The 13,663-nt window shown below is 40.4% G+C and overlaps 1 protein-coding gene across 1 annotated transcript; it reads right to left on the reverse strand.

Moving 5' to 3' along the window:
* On the reverse strand, positions 1 to 4,146 carry LOC103454800 (remorin 1.4-like). The gene is made up of 5 exons (XM_008394396.3): positions 3,856 to 4,146; positions 2,666 to 2,689; positions 2,466 to 2,535; positions 2,217 to 2,298; positions 1 to 449 (listed from the first exon to the last, which is right to left on the reverse strand). The coding sequence occupies exons 1-5, from the start codon at positions 3,914 to 3,916 to the stop codon at positions 249 to 251; spliced, it is 438 nt and encodes a 145-aa protein (XP_008392618.3). The 5' UTR covers positions 3,917 to 4,146; the 3' UTR covers positions 1 to 248.
* Between the last annotated feature and the right edge of the window lie 9,517 nt (positions 4,147 to 13,663).

Raw genomic sequence — 13,663 nt, forward strand, 5'->3', positions numbered from 1 at the left:
TTGGAGTTAAATATGGAGTTTATTTTAAAAGAAAAAACTTACAAAGTTCACACTTAAACACATTTACAAGGCATAAAAAAATAATTTGTGAATAGTAATCACCCTTTGCCCTTGCTCAATGGGTGGAGTTGCACAAATGCAAATACTATTCAGAGTGAATTGCAAGAGCAATTCACATGCTCTAGCCCTTGCCTTGCTCTTGCCCTCTTAAAACGGGTGGAACTACTCTTAGGAAACTAAAAATTGATTCAATAGTTAAAACATGGTAGGATTTTCTTTGGTACAAGCCCTACTTCACGGAAATCGTCAGCCTTCTTGGCCACCTTATTATGTTCTATCCTTTTCCCCTCTACAACCATCGCCCTCTTCTCTTCTGCTGCCTTATGGATTTCAGCTAGTTTGTTTTGCATCTTTTCAACGTACAAAGCCTTCTTCTTTTCTAGTTTTTGCTGCCAAACATTAGACATATTTAGAAAGCAACGATAATCAGCATCCTTCGTAGTTAATATATATACTACTAAGATATAATGAAGCATATATAAAACCTCAAAACTCATAAGAAGACTAAATTATGGACTTAAAATTTCTCGAGTTCCAACTGATGTGGCATTAAATTTCATTTGTTATGTTATGTATGCAAGAATATGAGCATGAGATAGAGAAGTTTTAGGACCGCTTATAGGTATTCAATTTGATGGAAAGTCTTGTTGATGAAAGGAATGGTGATCGTTGACAAAGAAGGATTTTGTATAGCATTAAGATCAGTTTTATAGGACACGGAAACAAGGATTTGTTTCCTATATGGATTTTGATAGGGAATCCTAGTCTTGTTTGGTAAAGTCTATATGTATATATATGGTGACCTCTCTTCTCACAGAACACACGCTCGTACTGGACTAAAACCTATCTGTAAGTCGAGCCTTTGATAATCTGCAAGAGAAGAGAAGGATCACTGAGAGCTTGCTACTATGGCTTCGAGTTCTGGTGGTGCTGCAGGTATGCTTTTCTTCCTAGTTTTCTTATACACATAATTGATTAATTCTCTCGAGGTTGTAATTCATGCTTTGGTCTTGGTGTTTGTGAATTCTATGCTTACAATGTATTCATATCTGATGTGGCTTAGGGTTTATTAGCAGAGGATGCTTTTCAGATTGCGAAAACTCTACACCCTGCTAAGTTTCTACACGTCTCTAGAACATATAATGGAATAGCTCATAGATTGGCTCAGTTTGCTACTTCAATTGGCAATGTGATAGTTTGGTTCAAGGATCCCCTGACCTTATTTAGAATCTCATTGTCCAAGATATGATGTAACCTTCAGTTTCAAGTCAATAATATATAGTCTTCCTTAAAAAAAAAAAAAAAATATTCTCATAAGTTAGCTCATTTGGTGACTAACAAGCTTTTAAATATGTGTTCAATCCAAAGTAGGGTTGGGCAGTTGGCACCCGATATTAGAGACTTTTGGTGCGGGCGCCCGCACAATGGGCTATGTCCGGTCAAGATTCATTTGGTGGGATCAAAAGAGAAGTGAGTGGGGTCATAATGCAACAGGTGTGCCTGAGTGCGTTTTTGTTCACTAATCTAAACTGTTAGTGAATACCACCACTATATTGATTATCGTTAATAAGTATGCTTTAATTTATTTACAATGTAAATTTCAAAATTTAAACTTATCTAATGACAATTAATATTATACTGAGCATCCCTACCATTTAAGAGTAAAATAATTATTATGGTTCTTAGATAGGATTTTTATGTGTGGGTCATAGGAATGTGATGGTCTGTCCAAGAAGACCCTATAATTTCGTCACCCAGTGGGCAAACCTACTATAACTACCGTTGCATCTCTAACACCGTACGGGTAACCACAGTATCGTGCAATCCTTATCAAGAGAAGTGATTTTTGCACACAATTTTCTCCTTCTATACATGTGTTTATTTCTATCCATTAAATTTACTTTATTAATCTAATAAGGATAAAACATCAATATATATTTTTTGAACAAATAATATTATCTACACTAAGGAGAGGAGGAGAAGTGGGCTTAGCCTCACAATAGGCTAGTAGTAATGTAGTTCAAACTCGTCTTTGGTGAAAATCAAACTTAAGACCTCTCACTTATAAATGAAGAGACAAAACATAAATATGAATGTGCATGATAAAGAAAATGGTATAGGAAATTTCTCTAATTCAAAATAGTCCTATCAATTACCTCATATTTCTTTTGACGTGCATCAATGGTTGCTTGCTTGCTTAGCTCCCAAGCCACAACATTAGAAAACTTTTTCTTTGCTCTGTTCAACAATTTGAATAATTAGTTAAGTTAAACAATGGATTTTAAAAGTTTAGCTGTTAATGAATGGATAATAATCTATATTAATTACGTTGTATAAATGTGCCATGTTTCTCCTATCAAATTAGCAAATGTGCTAAAAAGCTGAAATGGTTTTGAATGTTTTACTTGTTATCTACTTTTGTTTTCTCGCTTTCTTCCCATGCTTTGATTAAACCCAATGACTTGATTGACAAAACTGTTGTGCAAGCACAAGAAATGATATAAGTACGAAGTTGAGGGAATAAACTGTTCGTTAATTAAATAATCAAATCACTACGTAAAGCAGGAATAAAATAAGAAACTTCAAAGTGTGCCCGACCAATTACCTTTTCTAATCAAACCTGCATCCTCTGCGTAAACAGAAAAAAAAAAAAAAAATCCATAATTAGAAGTTGTGTTCATGATACATGATGACCTAGCTACCTACTAAATGAAATATGTTCCATCATAAAATTAATTGACAACGTAGGGAGCAGTTCAATTATTTATGAGCACATGCAAGGTAATTTCTTTCTTTGATGTGGAATAATATACTCTCAAGATGCCCCTAATGTGTGACGAATTTTCAAGCATAGCACGTGAACAACACAAATTAGATGACGTGAAGTATGTGTCCCATTGAGCTTTACATGCCGAACAACATGCTCTGATATTATGAAGGTAGTTGAGTTCCACCTTAAAATCAATTGGCAAGATATGAAATATAAATCAATTACTTATAACCATATACAAGGTTCTTTCTTTCCCAAGTAGGATGGATACTCTTCAACAACTTCTTAATGTAGTGCTATCATATACCAACTTACATGTATATGCACCACCCGACTCGTGACGGATCATATAAAAAGAAAAAGAAGAATAAAGTGACAAAAAAAATTGTAGAAATGAAAAGAAAAAAAAAACTACACATATAGATTAACGTTTTATTCCTAAATTTTATCACCACTTTTATCATTCTTGATCTATTTCCCTTGTTTGTCATATAGACTCGCTCTTAATTACAATAAAAAACTAAAAAAAGGGGCAAAAGAAAAGATAGAAATGTTTTGAAACTACCTATATAACAAATGGTTTTGCATTGTATCACAGGAGCTTTAAAATTTTATAGAAACTTGTAACTCTAGTTTTGCACTTAAATTTGAGGTAAAGGGACATAACACAGTGGCATATCAAGAATTTCTCCTCAGATGGCCAATATACAATAGTTTATTTTTTGAAAAACAACATTATAACATTCATACATAAATTAGGAATTAAAATAAGAAAAATCTCTAAGAAAATAGGAGCATAAGGAAAAACTAATTTCAATGCTACAACATTGATTGATACGTTAAATGAATGATTGAAATTAAAAATAAATTATTCAAACTGTTATGAAAATCAAATCTAACCGTTAAAACACATTAAGCATTGAATATGAGAGAGAAATAAATTATTCAAACTGTTATGAAAATCAAATCTAACGATAAAACACATTAAGCATTGAATATGAGAGAGAGAGAGAGAGAGAGATTACTTTCAACTTTTGCAGGAACAGCCTTTTCTTTTTCTGGTGTTGTTGGCGCTGGGCTCGCCATGGAGATTTTGGCCAAGGCAACCAGATTATGGGTCGTATTCTAAAGAGTGTGCTATGAACTTAAAAGTTAGATGCACCCCAATGTGTGTTACCCACCTTTGTAGTAAATTAATTTAGATCAGAGAAACAATGAAGAGAAACCCGACGGCCTAAGAAAATAATTTCTCAGGCGCTTCATTATTAGCTCTGCTTTCTTTCTCTTCTTCTTTTGTTATGGGTGATCTGAGAGAAGATAATAAGAAAACAATTTAGAATATTTAGTTTGAAATTAAGAGACCTAAAATTAATCTAAACCATCAACTTCTTCTGGAGGTACATGCAAACTCTAAAAATTGCGTTTTCCTAAATTTTGGACTCTGGGTAGATGGAATTATTTAGCATTCTTTGCGCATTTCCAATAGGTGGAATTAAATGTAGACAAGTCTCTAAACATAACTAGATGGATTCCGCACACGCATGAGCAAGAGCACAGTATTCCAATTCGGGGCTGGAACTTGAAACCGTAAGTTGTTTAGATGAGCTCCAAGATATAAGACCATGAAAAAATAAGTACCCATACGTAGAACGATGTTTATAAACTTAGAGACAGAGAGACAGTACCGCTATGAGAAAAAATGTTACTAGTATAAGGATGGAGGTCTTGAACTGCCAGGGTTGGTCATCTGATGAGTGGCTCCAGTATCAAGGAACCAAGTAGGATCCGCACCATAGCTAGAAGCAGCATGAAAGCCAGCGAATGGAGCAGCAGGACGATGAGAACAGGCCATGACACGGTGACCCGATGAATTACAGTAATTGCACCAATAGGCCGGGGGAGTTGCTCTAAACGCACCCAAGAGTCTTCGCAAGTTGCAAGCCTGCCTAACAGCAAGAAGTTCCACTCGCTTGACCGAGGCAATGCCGCTGCCCCCCTGAAACTTCCTCCTTCCCATATGATTACGCCTACAGCAGCCCCAACTCCCCTCTGGTACAATAGTTCTTAGTTTCATTATATTCCAATGTCCTAATTCAATATAATCTGCAACCGTTTCATTTTTGAGTAATCAATACTACTAGAAATTAAGGGAAAAGGAAAAACGCAATTAAATTAAAGGTCCGAAATTTTATATACTACTTACCATCACCAACAATCCCATCCCATTCCGTTGAGTAAAGTAGAACCAACTTCCATAATTCCTTTCCAAGCCTCTGAGTTTACTTGCTTACAACATCAACAACAACAACAACAACAAAGCCTTTTCCCACTAAGGGCTGGTTTGGTATTGCTGTGCTTTGAAAAAAAACTGCTGTGAGAATAAGCGGCTGTGCTGTGAGAATAAGCGGCTGTGAAATAAATCAGCAGAGTGTTTGGTAAACTTTTTTGTAAAATTGCTTTTGGAAAAAAAAGCAATCTAATAGTGGGTCTTTTCATTAAAGAAGCACTGTAGCTCCGTGTGCTTTGAAAAAAAACCAGTTTTCCAAAGCTGCAAATAGCAGCTTCAGTTTTTTCCTTTGATTTCAGCTTATTCTCACAGCAGCTTCCAAAATAAGCCCTTTTTTTTCAGTTTACCAAACACCTAAAACCCTCACAGCTTTTTTTCATGGGTGCTTTTTTTTAAGCACCTCACTCCCAAACTAGGTCTAAGTGGGGTCGGCTATATGAATCCTAGAACGCCATTGCGCTCGGTTTTGTGTCATGTCCTCCGTTAGATCCAAGTACTCAAGTCTTTTCTTAGGGTCTCTTCCAAAGTTTTCCTAGGTCTTCCTCTACCCCTTCGGCCCTGAACCTCTGTCCCGTAGTCACATTTTCGAACCGGAGCGTCAGTAGGCCTTCTTTGCACATGTCCAAACCACCGGAACCGATTTTCTCTCATATTTCCTTCAATTTTGGCTACTCCTACTTTACCTCGGATATCCTCATTCCCAATCTTATCCTTTATCGTGTGCCCATACATCCCACGAAGCATCCTCATCTCCGCTACACCCATTTTGTGTACGTGTTGATGCTTCACCGCCCAACATTCTGTGCCATACAACATCGCTGGCCTTATTGCCGTCCTATAAAATTTTCCCTTGAGCTTCAGTGGCCTACGACGGTCACACAACACGCCGGATGCACTCTTACACTTCATCCATCCAGCTTGTATTCTATGGTTGAGATCTCCATCTAATTCTCCGTTCTCTTGCAAGATAGATCCTAGGTAGCGAAAACGGTCACTTTTTGTGATCTTCGCTAGATTGCTCCGGTCATTAGTGTGGATAAGTATATAAATGGATAGAGATAGGAAAGCAAACACAAGATGTACGTGGTTCACCCAGATTGGCTACGTCCACGGAATAGAGGAGTACTCATTAATTGTGAAGGGTTTACACAAGTACATAGGTTCAAGCTCTCCTTTAGTGAGTACAAGTGAATGATTTAGTACAAATGACATTAGGAAATATTGTGGGAGAATGATCTCGTAACCACGAAACTTCTAAGTACCGGAGTATGGTATCATCTTGACTTGCCTTATCTGTCTCATAGGTAGATGTGGCATCTTCTCTGGAAGTACTCTTCCTCCATCCAGGGGTGGTATCTGTAACTGGTGGAGATGCACAAGGTAATGTATCAATTTCACTTGAAGCTTAGTTGTAGTTTCAGGCTTGGTCAAGCGCGATACAAACCATGTAGTAGGAGTCCCCCAAGTCGCCGGGCTAGGGGATCTGCTGAAAGAGGTGACAGACAAGGTAAGCAATCAGAGCTCCGGCTGATTGTTCACATTCTCCCTATCTTGCAGGCAGCATGAAGGATAAAGAGAAGAAAAATGAGAAGAGATGATATGGGATACTTTTGCTTTTGAAGAAGTAACTTTCCACAGGCTTATTCTTGAACAGGGCTGGAGGGTTTTCTGGTTTCCTCCAGAGTATAAGGCCGACTGAAGAATTTGAGGGTCAAAACAAGTCCATCAAATATAGAGTACGTTCGACCCTACTGATATGGGATACTTTTGCTTTTGACAGAGTAGTGGATGTATCGGCACGTGTCCTGTTACGCTTGTCTCCACATGCTTCCTTGTATCCTTCTCACTTGCCCTATTTGTTCCTCAGGCAGATGCGGTATCTTCCCTAGAAGCATAAGATGTTGAAGATGAGTACTCGAGAGCAATGCCAGGTAAGTAATCAGGTAAGGGGTTCCAGGCAGTCAGTTCCTGGCTGGAAGCTTGATTCCAAGTGATGACTGATTGCTCTCTTTCTCCTTGTCTTGCAGGTAAGAACAAGGCCAAAGGAAAAGACAGGGAAAAAGCATGATATGGGATACTCTTGCTTTTAACCCTGATGATATGAGATATTCTTGCTCTAGTATAGCTTGTTTACAGAGGTATTATCGGGGGGAAAGAAAGCTGAATATTTCGAAAGGCTTCGTTGGGAGTGCCCTCTCAGATAAGAGAAAGGGTTGAGCATTTTTGCAGGTCTGCCTGTCCGTTAGGGATGGAGGTCGACATATATAGGAGTCTCCCTAACATCAAGTAATAATGCTATTCCTTTACCCTGCTTGGTCATAGCACGGTAGTGGGAGCTGCCAGCTTCACATGTTTTAACTCTGTCAAAGCACTTTGAAAAAGTGGTCTGTGGTATCTGGAAAGCTGATGTTGCGTGTGAAGATTACAGACAAGCTTTATCCAAGGAGATCCAGCTCTTGAAGTTGGGAAAATGGTGCCTCTTCGGTTTTCGAACAAGCAATCCTGTCGGGGATCTGGCTCTCGAGATTCAGAGAACGATGCCTCTTCGATTTTTGAGAAAGCAATCCTGCTGGGGGTCTGGCTCTCGAGATTCGGAGAGCGGTGTCTCTTCGATTTTTGAGAAAGTAATCATGTTGGGAGTCTGGCTCTCGAGATTCGGAGGGCGGTGCCTCTTCGATTTTGGAGCAAGCAATCTTGTTGGGAGTGTTTTCTCGAATGTGAGTAAAGGTTGGGCATGTTTGCTAGTCTACCTTGCCACGAAGCACAGAGGTTGACACACAGGGACTTTCCAATTATCCAGCAGTGGTACTGTTCCTTTACCCTCTCTTCGATTTTTGAGAAAGTAATCATGTTGGGAGTCTGGCTCTCGAGATTCGGAGGGCGGTGCCTCTTCGATTTTGGAGCAAGCAATCTTGTTAGGAGTGTTTTCTCGAATGTGAGTAAAGGTTGGGCATGTTTGCTAGTCTACCTTGCCACGAAGCACAAAGGTTGACACATAGGGACTTTCCAATTATCCAGCAGTGGTACTGTTCCTTTACCCTCTCTTCGGATTTTTAGAAAGTAATCATGTTGGGAGTCTGGCTCTCGAGATTCGGAGGGCGGTGCCTCTTCGATTTTGGAGCAAGCAATCCTGTTGGGAGTGTTTTCTCGAATGTGAGTAAAGGTTGGGCATGTTTGCTAGTCTACCTTGCCACGAAGCACAGAGGTTGACACACCGGGACTTTCCAATTATCCAGCAGTGGTACTGTTCCTTTACCCTTGTGGGTAATAATATGGTAGCTAGATCTTCAAAATTTATGTGTCTAAACTTTGTTAGTGTTGTTTCTTTGCAATTCTTTTACCCTTCTTGGTCAGAGCGATGTAGCGGGAGCTGCAAGCTTCACGTGTCTCAACTTTGTCAGAGAACTTTGGCAAAGTTATCTGTGGTACCCATGAGTTACTGTTGCGTGTGGGAAGTGGGTGATTGAACAGTACGATTCATGTGCTTTCTACTTCGCCAGAAATCTTCGACAGAATGCCCATAATTTCCCAAAGCTGAGTGTGCGTGTGACAGGTGCTAACAAGGCTGGAAAAGTAGGTGCCTCTTCGATTTCTGAGATCGGCCCTCGTGGTCTCTTAGCAGCCCAGCTTTTGAGAAAGCAAGCCTCTTCGATTTCTGAGATCGGCATTCGTGGTCTTTGAGCAGCCCAGCTTTTGAGAAAGCAAACGCCTCTTCGATTTCTGAGATCGACCCTCGTGGTCTTTGAGTAGCCCAGCTTTTGAGAAAGCAAACGCCTCTTCGATTTCTAAGCAGGCGCCTCTTCGATTTCTGAAGCTTCGTCGAGTGCAGATTTTTACAGGGGCTGACATTAAGTTCCTAAGCACACTTGAATATCCACCAGTAGAAGCTCCATTCTTGCACTTCTAAGATCTTGATTTGTCCGACCTCTTCTCTCTTCAACACCTTTGAAAATGTCTGGCCCCTCCGACCGTCGTTTTGACTTGAACCTTGTTGAAGAGGCACCCCGCCTTCTCCAGACAACATATGGCGCCCATCCTTCGCCTCCCCTACTGGTCCTCTTACCGTTGGGGATTCCGTGATGAAGAATGATATGACCGTTGCGGTAGTGGCCAGGAACCTTCTCACTCCCAAAGATAACAAACTACTTTCCAAACGGTCCGATGAGTTGGCTGTTAAGGATTCTCTGGCTCTCAGTGTTCAGTGTGCAGGTTCTGTGTCTAATATGGCCCAACACCTATTTGCTCGAACCCGCTAAGTTGAATCATTGGCGGCTGAAGTGATGAGTCTCAAACAGGAGATTAGAGGGCTTAAGCATGAGAATAAACAGTTGCACCGGCTCGCACATGACTATGCTACAAACATGAAGAGGAAGCTTGACCAGATGAAGGAATCTGATGGTCAGGTTTTACTTGATCATCAGAGATTTGTGGGTTTGTTCCAAAGGCATTTATTGCCTTCGTCTTCTGGGGCTGTACCGCGTAATGAAGCTCCAAATGATCAACCTCTGATGCCTCCTCCTTCTAGGGTTTTGTCCAGTACTGAGGCTCCGAATGATCCCCCTCCGGTGCCTTCTCTTTCTGGGGCTCTACCGACTGCTGAGACTTCTCCTAAGCAACCTTTGTGAAGGTTCCCTCTTGTTTGTTTATTTTGACTCAAGTATATGTACATATTTGTAACTTATCGGGGATATCAATAAATAAGCTTTCCGTCATTTCAACGTATTATGTTAAATACACCAAAGCCTTCTTCGCTAAGTTCTTTGAATTTTCTTTTGTTGAAGCTTGTATGTTGAAGCTTTGTGAGTGGAGCATGTAGGTTGAGGTAATGTTCCCTTAATTTCCCGAGTGAGGAAAACTTCTCGGTTGGAGACTTGGAAAATCCAAGTCACTGAGTGGGATCGGCTATATGAATCTTAGAATGCCATTGTGTTCTGTCCTGTGTCATGTCATCCGTTAGATCCAAGTACTCTAAGTCTTTTCTTAGGGTCTCTTCCAAAGTTTTCCTAGGTCTTCCTCTACCCCTTCGGCCCTGAACCTCTGTCCTATAGTTGCATCTTCTAATCGGAGCGTCAGTAGGCCTTCTTTGCACATGTCCAAACCACCGTAACCGATTTTCTCTCATCTTTCCTTCAATTTCGGCTACTCCTACTTTACCCCGGATATCCTCATTCCTAATCTTATCCTTTCTCGTGTGCCCACACATCCAACGAAGCATCCTCATCTCCGCTACACCCATTTTGTGTACGTGTTGATGCTTCACTGCCCAACATTTTGTGCCATACAACATCGCCGACCTTATTGCCGTCCTATAAAATTTTCCCTTGAGCTTCAGAGGCATACAGCGGTCACACAACACGCCGGATGCACTCTTCCACTTCATCCATCCAGCTTGTATTCTATGGTTGAGATCTTCATCTAATTCTCCGTTCTTTTGCAAGATAGATCCTAGGTAACGAAAACGGTCGCTCTTTGGTATTTCTTGATCTCCGATCCTCACCTCTAACTCGTTTTGGCCTCCATTTGCACTGAACTTGCACTCCATATATTCTGTCTTTGATCGGCTTAGGCGAAGACCTTTAGATTCCAACACTTCTCTCCAAAGGTTAAGCTTTGCATTTACCCCTTCCTGAGTTTCATCTATCAACACTATATCGTCTGCGAAAAGCATACACCAAGGAATATCATCTTGAATATGTCCTGTTAACTCATCCATTACCAACGCAAAAAGGTAAGGACTTAAGGATGAGCCTTGATGTAATCCTACAGTTATGGGAAAGCTTTCGGTTTGTCCTTCATGAGTTCTTACGGCAGTCTTTGCTCCTTCATACATATCCTGTATAGCTTGGATATATGCTACTTGTACTCCTTTCTTCTCTAAAATCCTCCAAAGAATGTCTCTTGGGACCCTATCATACGCTTTTTCCAAATCTATAAAGACCATGTGTAAATCTTTTTTCCCATCTCTATATCTTTCCATCAATCTTCGTAAGAGATAGATTGCCTCCATGGTTGAGCGCCCTGGCATGAACCCGAATTGGTTGTCCGAAACCCGTGTCTCTTGCCTCAATCTATGCTCAATGACTCTCTCCCAAAGCTTCATTGTATGACTCATTAGCTTAATACCCCTATAGTTCATGCAATTTTGTACATCGCCCTTATTCTTGTAGATAGGCACCAAAGTGCTCATTCGCCACTCATTTGGCATCTTCTTCGTTTTCAAAATCCTATTGAAAAGGTCAGTGAGCCATGTTATACCTGTCTCTCCCAAAACTTTCCACACTTCGATTGGTATATCATCTGGGCCTACTGCTTTTCTATGCTTCATCTTCTTCAAAGCTACAACCATTTCTTCCTTCCGGATTCTACGATAAAAAGAGTAGTTTCTACACTCTTCTGAGTTACTCAACTCCCCTAAAGAAGCACTCCTTTCATGTCCTTCATTGAAAAGATTATGAAAATAACCTTTCCATCTGTCTTTAACCGCATTCTCTGTAGCAAGAACCTTTCCATCCTCATCCTTGATGCACCTCACTTGGTTTAGGTCCCTTGTCTTCTTTTCCCTTGCTCTAGCTAGTTTATAGATATCCAACTCTCCTTCTTTGGTATCTAGTCGCTTATACATATCGTCATAAGCCGCTAACTTAGCTTCTCTCAGAGCTTTCTTCGCCTCTTGCTTCGCTTTTCTATACCTTTCACCATTTTCATCGGTCATATCCTTGTATAAGGCTTTACAACATTCCTTCTTAGCCTTCACCTTTGTTTGTACCTCCTCATTCCACCACCAAGATTCCTTTTGGTGTGGGGCAAAGCCCTTGGACTCTCCTAATACCTCTTTTGCTACTTTTCGGATACAACTAGCCATGGAATCCCACATTTGGTTAGCTTCCCCCTCTCTATCCCACACACACTGGGTGATTACTTTCTCTTTGAAAATGGCTTGTTTTTCTTCTTTTAGATTCCACCATCTAGTCCTTGGGCACTTCCAAGTCTTGTTCTTTTTTCTCACTCTTTTGATATGTACATCCATCACCAACAAGCGATGTTGATTAGCCACGCTCTCTCCTGGTATAACTTTGCAATCCTTACAAGTTATACGATCCCCTTTCCTCATTAGAAAAAAATCTATTTGTGTTTTTGACGACCCACTCTTGTAGGTGATCACATGTTCTTCTCTCTTCTTAAAGAAGGTGTTGGCTAAGAAGAGATCATATGCCATTGCAAAATCCAAGATAGCTTCCCCATCCTCGTTTCTCTCCCCAAAACCATGGCCACCATGAAAACCTCCATAGTTGCCTGTCTCCCTGCCCACGTGTCCATTTAAATCTCCTCCTATAAATAACTTATCCGTCTGAGCAATTCCTTGCACCAAGTCTCCAAGGTCTTCCCAAAATTTCTCCTTCGAACTCGTATCCAACCCTACTTGAGGGTGCGTACGCACTAATCACATTGATAAGTTCTTGTCCTATTACAATCTTGATTGCCATGATTCTATCTCCTACCCTCTTGACATCTACAACATCTTGTGTCAAGGTCTTGTCCACGATGATGCCAACACCGTTTCTCGTTCTATTTGTGCCCGAATACCATAGTTTAAACCCTGAGTTTTCTAGATCCTTGGCTTACGACCAACCCACTTAGTTTCTTGTAGGCACATAATATTTATCCTTCTCCTCACCATAACTTCTACTACTTCCATAGATTTTCCCGTCAAGGTTCCTATATTCCACGTTCCTAAACGCATTTTGCTCTCTTGAACTCTACCCTTTTGTCCTATCTTCTTCACCCTTCCCCGTCTAATAGGATCAAAGTACTTCTTTTGTATGTCCCGTGTAAAGTTGATAGGAGCATATGCTCCCAAACAACTTTGAGTGGAGTCGTTCGAAAAGAAGTTTCTATAGCCCCCTTGCTCATTTAACACTGCATCCGGGTGCCGATGGAGATACAGCGACCCTTACTCACTTATCACTGTGCTCGGGCCACACAGCGCGCCACTTACGAGTGACGCCCTAGCTTTAGCGCGATTTCGTTCTGAATTCATTTTCATAAGGATTCGACGTGATCATGGAGTGCCGGTTGTCGACTACCTGACGCCCTCCCCCTCCTCCTTTATCCGGGCTTGGGACCGGCAATGTAAGATAAACTTACACGGCGGAGTTTTACTTGCTTACGACATACTTAAAAAAAAAAAAAAAAAAGAGGTATATATGTTTTAAATATTTTTTCTTTATAATTCTAACCCACCAATTATTAGGACCAGTAAGTATTTCCATCCTAGCTTAGCCAGAGCTGCATAATTAAAATGTTCAATATTCCTAATACTAAGACCTCCTAATTTTTTAGGACAACAGACATTACTTCAACCAAGAGGAGGATGAGAACCAAATTCTTTTCCCCAGAAAAAAGTACGTGCCATAGCGTTAATTTTTAAGTAACTTTTTTGAACAGGAAAGACATCACATAACGTGATTAGGCATCTTACAAATACTAGAGTTAATAAGAACAGATTTACCTGAGCTGGAAAAGAGACAATCATCTGCAAAGCATGA

Source organism: Malus domestica, chromosome 14 (assembly GCF_042453785.1).
Source record: "Malus domestica chromosome 14, GDT2T_hap1".
Lineage (NCBI taxonomy): Eukaryota > Viridiplantae > Streptophyta > Magnoliopsida > Rosales > Rosaceae > Malus > Malus domestica.

Excerpts from the sequence above, each read along its gene's own strand:
- LOC103454800 (XM_008394396.3), bottom strand. The coding sequence starts at position 3,916 with ATGGCGAGCCCAGCGCCAACAACACCAGAAAAAGAAAAGGCTGTTCCT. Across the intron at positions 2,690-3,855 it reads TGTTCCTGCAAAAGTTGAAA|AGGATGCAGGTTTGATTAGA; the intron begins GTAATCTCTCTC and ends CTGTTTACGCAG. Across the intron at positions 2,299-2,465 it reads AAAACAAAAGTAGATAACAA|AGCAAAGAAAAAGTTTTCTA; the intron begins GTAAAACATTCA and ends ATTGTTGAACAG.